Source organism: Cariama cristata, unplaced genomic scaffold, assembly GCF_000690535.1.
Source record: "Cariama cristata isolate BGI_N322 unplaced genomic scaffold, ASM69053v1 scaffold15846, whole genome shotgun sequence".
Taxonomy (NCBI): Eukaryota; Metazoa; Chordata; class Aves; order Cariamiformes; family Cariamidae; genus Cariama; species Cariama cristata.
The window spans coordinates 1-8,271 of NW_009621685.1; the positions used below are offsets into that span (position 1 = coordinate 1).

The 8,271-nt window shown below is 44.5% G+C and overlaps 1 protein-coding gene across 1 annotated transcript in view; it reads right to left on the reverse strand.

The window, feature by feature from the left end:
• Window positions 1-1,860: 1,860 nt before the first annotated feature.
• Window positions 1,861-8,271, reverse strand: part of LOC104163171 (calmodulin-binding transcription activator 1-like) — a 7,949-nt gene continuing 1,538 nt past the window's right edge. The window contains exons 2-3 of the mRNA XM_009702078.1: window positions 6,168-6,308; window positions 1,861-3,803 (exon numbers count right to left, since the gene is read on the reverse strand). Coding sequence (XP_009700380.1) covers window positions 1,861-3,803; window positions 6,168-6,308 — 2,084 coding nt within the window. The remainder of the gene's footprint in view (window positions 3,804-6,167; window positions 6,309-8,271) is intronic.

Consider the following 8,271-nt stretch of genomic DNA (forward strand, 5'->3'; position numbering starts at 1 on the left):
AGGCATCTTTGTGATGGCTTGTCTGATCCTTGTTGAGTTCACAACATGAGCAGCAAATACTGTTTAGCAAATCAAGAAAATGAATAGCTGGAGCGTTGCTCTGAGCTGCTTGCAAATCAAAACCTGAAGCTGCGGGTGTGAATCCATGCAACCCGAAAGCAATCCTGGACCTGTGTTGGTTTTGAGAAACGTTCTGGTGAAACGATGGATTAGGCCTTGTGGTGTGTATAAAACAGAAACAAAACAAGCTCTGCCAGCAGGAGTCGAACAATTCATTAGTATAGCAATGGATAACAAAAAAAAGGTTTCTATGGTAGCAGCAAAAAAGAAAGATTTGCACTAGAAAGGCTGGAGGTTTGCTGCTAGGTTTGTTTTGTTTTGTTTTGTTTTGTTTTCTGTGACCTTCTACACAAGCAAACAAGAGTCAGACTGACTGCCCCGATAACAGGTACGGCAGAAGCAGTGCCTGTATCCCACAATAGGCTTCTTGCTAAACGAAGCCTAACTGGGTTCAATTGCTAAAAGGCCATCATTGCATTATTGTTCCATGTTAAGCAGTCACTTAGATAACACTAACCGAATAACACTAACACTAACAGTGCTGACACTTCGGCTTGTATTGCACTCCAGAGAAGCAAGACTGGCACATTCAGACTCAGTTTTCCACCACGACCAAGAGAAGCTGAACTCCAGCTGGTGGTGAGTGGTAGATGATCAGTGACCACCTTGTCTCTTAGAGAGGGCTCTGGATTTGGCAGGTGGCAGAAGTGAGGCCCCATGGAATCTCCTGCCCTAGACAGTCCCAGATTTCCCTGTCAGCTGCAGGCCACGCAAATGGTGGGTGAGGCTCTAATGAGCGGCAGGGCGCCTTCAGCTGCCCACCGTGCCTGAGCCTGCTCCACCACCTTGCTGGCCACGACGGACTTGTCTGGAGAGAGAGCAACTAGATGGAGGGCAGAAACTCCTGAAGGAGGCTTTTCATCAGTGCCCACTGGCCGTTCCTGCATGCTGGCAACCTCAGTTTCTTTCCATCTGCAGAGTGAACACCCATGTTTTCACACCAAGTCCCATATTGCAGAGCATGCGAACTCTTAGAGCCACTGAATACCAGCTCATCACCTGCTCCTCTAACACCGTGGGCCTGGAGCTGTCACAGGATGATTCAGCTGAAGGTTAAGCCACCTCACCTGCTTATTACTGCATGTTTCTGCTGCCTCGCCACTAGCAAACTTGCTATCCAGTGGTGTCAGATGCACACTTACTGGGGGTGGCATCACAGCACTGATCATCAACTAGCGCTAGTCAACGGGAACAGAGAGATCTTTTCCTGAGCAGTTATTATACACCTCCGTAAGGTAACAGATACAACAGTGCTCCAAGGCTGGCCTTACAAAAACACGGAAGACCATTTTTTTTATTCAAAACAAGCTGCCTCTCCACTACTGGCTCAAAACAGTCTCTTTCCTCCAGCATTCCTTCATGTCAGGAAAGTCTGCGCTGCTGACATTTTAACTTGTGGTGCATGCGACTGATTTTGGATAGTCTGTGGGATGGAGGTAAATGCCAAACTCAATAAGGCAATGCAGGTCAGGAATTATTCTCCTAAGACCATCAGAGCCAGATTTAAGGATCAGCTCCAGTTTGCAAACCCTATTGCTCTAATGTGGCTAGGTAGCACCATGAAGCCATTACATGGGAAATACTTTGCTTTTCAACGAAACAAAACATTTCTGTTCGGATGCTTCCTAAGTGAAGAAAGGGCCCTGTCAGGGTAATGAAGTGCTTAATTAAAAGTACACTCAGACATGCAAATGGCCTTGGATGCTCCAAGAGAAGTATTTTTAAAGCCTTGTCAAAGCTTTAACAAAACAGTTCTTGGGAGCCCTTATTAACAAAGCAATGAAAGATAAGGCAGTAAATGTTAATGAGTAAAAGCCCTAGACTTACCTCAGGGTAAGACCATTCTGGTGAATAATCTGTCACCATGAACAAGCGCCCACTCTGCTGTAGCAACCCCAAAGTGCCTTGTGCTGCAGCTGCTGAGACCACCTCAGCCACATGCATGTACGCCATCGTGCTGGCTCCGTTCTCTGTGCTGCTGAGTTGCATGTTGTTTTGCTGAGGACTGCAGCAAGGAATGCACATTTCAGCTTGGTTGTAGGTTGCTCTGTTGCTGTCTTCAGCCTGAGACAGTCCGGCACTGTCACCTGACACCAGCTGATGTCCATAGAGAGCATTGCTCCCACCTTCTACCGATATGAAATCGTTAATTAGATCAGAAAACTGGTTGCTGAAGGAGATGTCAAAGTGGTCCAAGTTAAGCTCCATGTTGGAGGAGTTATTTAAGCTGGGATGGGCCACAGGATAGAGTCCCTGTACCATGTTTCCTTGGAGAATAGGGAGATTATTCCCATTCCTGATACCCCCATTGGCCTCAGGCTGCAAGTAGTGTTCCGTGCTGCAGGCTTGAAGATCCCCTGATTTCAGTAGATTTTCGTTCCCTTCTGCCTGCTGGGAGGTCTCCATGGGAACTTCAGCTTCTGCAGTCATAGCCTGGAAGTTTGCTTGGAACTGCATGAGCTGGAGAGAAGAGGTGGACTCTATTCTGGTTTCCACTGTGCCATTACAGTTGGAAGTGGTTTGGGACGAGGACTCTGTTTTCACACTGGGGATTCCTAACGTGTTCACAAATGAGCCACTTGTGTCATTCAAATTGTTGTGAGTGTTTTGCTCAAGGGGAAGAGGTTTGCTGGCATCCTGCAGAAAGAAGCTGGGGGAAGGGGTCTGATGAACGTGAGGGCTCTGGACGGTCTGATTGAAGCTGGAAGAATAGTCCTTGTTGGAGTCAATGGCACTGAAGTCCATCTGCTCCAGGGTGGTACTTGGGCTCAGACCTCCTCCAGATGGAAGCAAACCTGAACCAGTAGTGAGGGTGAGAGTGTTAGATGCAGAAGTGGAGGAAAATGCTTCTTTGGACATCTGTTGTTCGAAAGATGTGTCCTCAGTTTTAATTTCTTTTGTGAGGGTTGTATTGAAGTTGAAGCTACGTTCTGTTGTGGGTGACTGCCTTATGTTGGTACTGATGCTGTCACTTTTCATACCTCCTCCACCATAAGTCTGCCCTTGCTTGGGATTGTTAAGAAAACAGTCTGGGTCAAAATTCATGGTGGTTTCTGGAATTTTTCTATTTCCATCTAAAGTTGTGGAGAGCACAAGTTCCTCAGAGACAGTGCTGGGTAGCATCGACAAGCTCTCCGAACTGCCGGTTGTTGGAAAAGCAAATTTGTGTCCATCTGAACTCACAGCAAGTACCAGTCCTTGTGCAGCTGCATCTGAGGACAGAAGGTGTTGATTTGGGCCGGAGGTGGGTGACATGGTATACACAGCTTCACTGGTGACTTCTGACATAAATACGGTGGCACTTTGTGACAAGCTTCCCATAACTGATGCTACAGCCATACTGGACACCCCAGTGACGGCCGGGCTATCCGCCATATCCGGGTCGCTATTTAATCCACTGCTGATGGACACGGGAGAATTCTGAGTCGTGTCAGGGACCTCCACCTGGTTGGTGGAAGAAACCTCAGTGCTGTTTTGATGGAGCAACACTGGTTTCGCCACTTTGCCGTTCCTCTTCTCTCGGCTGGAGGCCTTGCCATGACTGTGCTCGTTCTTGCCTTCAGAGACATCATTATTTTGTACCTCTGAATGAGCGCTGTACCCACCTGTCCTTGGTTCGACCTTTGGTGATATGATGCGATGTTTGGCACTGTTACACTTGTGATGCACACTGCTTCCTGCCCCTGTGCCAGAAAACAACAACATTTGCCGCTCAGTAAATACAAAATTAAGACGATAATAGTTGTGTATCTTACAGCTGTAGCAAAGGAGAGCAGTGCTTACGTGCGAGTGTGTGTGAGAGAGCGAGCGAGCACACACAGGAGAGAGTAAGAAGGACCTTGGAAATAAAATTAATTTCTCGCCAGTGCCAGATTTACAGCTCCCTTTCTGTCTAATGCATAGAACCATTGCGTGCAATGACAGCGACCTCAAAACAGGTGCGCGTGCACCTTTCCCCTTACCCTCCATAGCACCTACACCCGTCCTCCCTGCCCTGATCAGACAACACTTTAGGAGGAGAGGAAATGGCATCTGCGACAAGTTTTGGAGTTATGGAAATGTGCCCGATCTCAGCGCAAAGTTTGCAAAGCGAGGGCTGTTGCTGTCAGCTGTGACAGGGAGAGGGTTTCTGCCTCACAGGCCCTGTTTCATCTGCACCGCGGACAAGACCTCAGCCCTCTGTGACACAGATGCTTGGCTCTTCACGTTGGCTGATGTCGGGTGGTTTGACAACTGCTCTCGTGGGTTGGATGCTGACTGGTAATCTGGAGGTGACAGATGCCATATCATGTTCCTGTCCCTGGCGTCACCCTGCCGCCTAGATTGCAACCCTAATCTTCTTGTCATCATTGTGTCTATTACAGCTGCCAATCAAATCACTAAAGAAGTAGTACCTTAGCCAGCACAAAGAAAGCTTTCCCTCCCACAAGGATGGCGATGCGCTTCTCTTGTTGTAAGCCGTTCATATGCTGACAGATAAACATTTGTACTTCGAGAGGTCGCATGCGGAGTGCATGATTAGTATTGGAGCGGCTGAAGAACGCTCAAGCAAAGGTCACCAGAAGACAACCCTCCATGGAGTTCAGCCAGCTGGCACCTTTACTGGCCCAACAGAACATGAACATCACCCAAGTTCCTGGGAGCTTGGAAATCAGGTAGGATGAAGTAAACAATTCTGTCTACAAAGGCATCTTAGACACAAACTCTGGTGCATGGACTGCTTTTGTTGTTTAAAGAACAGCCCATGAATTTTTGATGTTTCTTTCCTTAATTGATTCATTCTCCCTAGAATGAGGTAAGAACATTAATTATGGTACTGTATAATGACTACAGGAGGAAAGAAACCTCCTCCTTATAGCTAATGACTACAACTATAAATGCCATCTTCTGGGTAACATAAAGCGTCCGTGTAGCTGCTGCAATTTGCTAAATCTTTTGTTCCTTGCCCTTGAAGGGGAACTTCTCTATTATGTGCTCAAGATTTGAATCAGGTCACTTGAAGTAGTTCAGGACAGTGCTTTTGAGACTAAATGCAATATTAAATCTCTCTATTCTCCTAGGTATAGCGATGAACAGGAGCAAGGGAGAGGCTTTCACGCTGCCGTCTTTGTGGATGACAGTAAGGAATTGGGAATGTATGTGTCAATGTGCAAGCCGTTACAAAACAAACCCATACTGTTACGTTAAAAAGCGTGCAGCAGACTTAGCACAAGACAAAACATCAAAGGGAAGAATAAAAGGATTCATGTTCAGATCTGCAAGCCGGGATCAAATGCTGAGCCTTAAGGGCTGAATTTTAATCCAAACTCAGGTATTTCAGAGGTCATCATTCTTACTTAAGTCTTGATTGTATAATGCAACTGCCCAAAAAAAGAAGAAAAAAACAAACCCTTTGAAGCACTGACAGCTTTCCTTTATAAATTTTGCTAAAGACTAATTAATGTGTCATATATTTTACTTGACCAAAGTACTAGGAAGGGGTGGCTATAAAGCAGATGAGTTGGAAAAGTGAATCACTCAGCTTCCCACTCTCTCTATAAAATGCTAATACTAAAGATGATTTTTCTTGCTCTGGTAGTCTCACTCAAAACAAAGCCATCTTTTTTAACTAGAAAGAAATCTCCTGTATTTTCATGATACCTAAATAAAACCTGTCTTATCCCGGTGATACCTTGTAATTAACTACCTGAGCCCATTTTCTTCAGCAAAGTGGGCTGCAGGTAAGGAGTTCAGATGGTTAAGTTAGAAGAACATTAAATTTTAGGGGTTCGGTAACAAAATTTGAGCATGTAGAAGAGAATATGTCTTTTTGAGCAGGTCACATATTGACAGCATTTATTAGAACTTGCATGTTACAATGTGTTGACCTTTTTTCCAGAAGTTCCAGCTGCATTTTTTTATGCTTAAGACTTCTTCTGTCACCTCTGAATTCATTGTGTCTCAACATTTCACGATACAGCATTTTTATCACTTTGGTACTACAAACCCTACTCCAAGTCTGGATTAATCTGCAATCAATTTTGTGCCCTCCCATTTTGTGCACTCACCCAAGGTACCAGTGCAGAGACAGTTGTGTGTCCGAGGCTGCGGTTTGGTCTGGTGACTATCGAGGATCTGCTGCACCAGCTGTTCCACCGAGAACCCTGAACTGCTGTTTCCATTGCTGCATGTCCACTTAATGCCATGAACTGCAAAGAGAACAGTAATACTTCCCGTGAGAAACTTCAAAAACACACCAGAAACCATCAAACGCCACTCCAAAAGAACAGCAGAAACCCATTCCTGACAGAACTGAAGGAGACGTATAAAAAACAACAGTAATGGTTATTGTTATCTCCTTTAATGTCTCTCTGAGCAATTTATATGTGCATATGATTTATTTAGCCTTTGTGTGCACTAGAGCTCACTTGCAGATTTTGGAAAGTGCTGGTTGGTGGCAACATCATTTCCAAGATGTCCCCGTGCCTGGCAGCTCAGATCTGAGGAGCTGCTTCTTTTCAGGAGTGTCTTTGTCATATTCTAGCAAAGCAGGTTCCTTGCACGTTGTATTCCAAAATCCGTAATCAGAATATACTGAATCAAAGTTAAAAGTCCCACAGACTTCAACTTTGTAGGCTTAAGCTCTAAATAGACAGATCCCTACGAGCTGAAGGTCCTCAATGTGAAGTTGTGAAATGCTGGCAACAGCACATCGGGCTGATAAGCACTACGCAGCCAGAAGGATCTGCAAACTCTGGAGCACCAAGTTGTAAGCTGCTTCATGCAAGAAGATCAGCAGCAGACGTGGGCACGTTTACGACAGCTAATGACCGTTGTCAAAGAAGCAGGATATCACGTGAATCTCCTTTTATCCTCTTTGATGCTGCTTATTTAGTGTGTCATAAGCAGCCGGTGGAACAGAGCTCCTGGCTCTGCTCTGTGAAGTGGTTTTATTGCTTTTTTTATCACCTGTTGCTGTGTTGCCTCATCACCCACTGATGTTACTTTGCCTAACAGCATCTCATCTTGGTCTAGTTTTATATTACAGAATTCGTAATTTTATTGGCTGAGCCAGATAACTTGCAGAAATACTGTAAATAAGGTTTACAAGTATTCTTCCTCATACCACTATTTAAAGTGCTGCAGTTAGTTTAGTAATGAGTCCCTCTATGCTTGCTTGACAACCACATTTATTGTTATCGTACCCAATAGATTTTGCTTTCTAGTATGTTCACAATTTTGAATTTCCTCTTAACACTCAGTATCTGTTATTACGTCTAAGTTTAAGTTTATATACGCTTACCACTTCAGTACCTCCACTCACATTCATTTTATTATTCTAGGTCCATTATTCTGTCACATGTGATGTTATGCCTAATAACCGATGTTCAAGTAGCTGTTTTGCAAAAAATACATTGTCAGTGAGATTAAAATGCAGTAATACATTTGGACTACTTTGGGCTGTACTATATAAAGTTAGTGAACTGTAATTATTGCTGAGAAACTTTGCATTAAGTTATTTCTGGTTACTTCAGAAATGCTTTGCTGAAGAAGTGAGCTCACATACATGTTGCGGGTATAGAAAGTCTATTTTACAGCAGTATGTCAGAGTTTGCTCCCTACTGCTGCTAAATCCCGTGATGAGCAGTGTATTACAGGGGACAAGTCTGGTAAGTGAATCATGTCTTGTGGTTTGTGTATTCATGATGATGGTTCTTAAGTCTGAACCAAGCTGTGAGCTGGAAGCTGAGAAAAACAGACAGCTTTATAGCTGGATACTTATAGTACCATGCCTATTATTTTCAGGTCCTTCCCGTATAGCAAAGTCCCATTGCGGATCTATTGCTGCTGAGGAAAAGTCCTTGCTCCAGCTGATCCTAAAGGGCTTTGGCTCCAGCTTCTGTCCACGTGGTGCAACTTTTTTTAGTGCTTATGCTCCCTGTATGCTATGAAGGTTATAAAAGAAAAAGCCAGTGAAGGGTGACAGATTGCAAAAAAAGAATGTCTGGATGCTTAATGCAAATTATCCACTATCTTGGCACATCCAATATGCAGATTTTCTCCCTCCCCCTTTTAAAGAAAAACTCCTGCGAGCTAGTGAGTTGTTAGTACTGAATACCAAATACTATCAAGATGGCTTTTAACATCTCACACTTGGCTTCCTGACACATA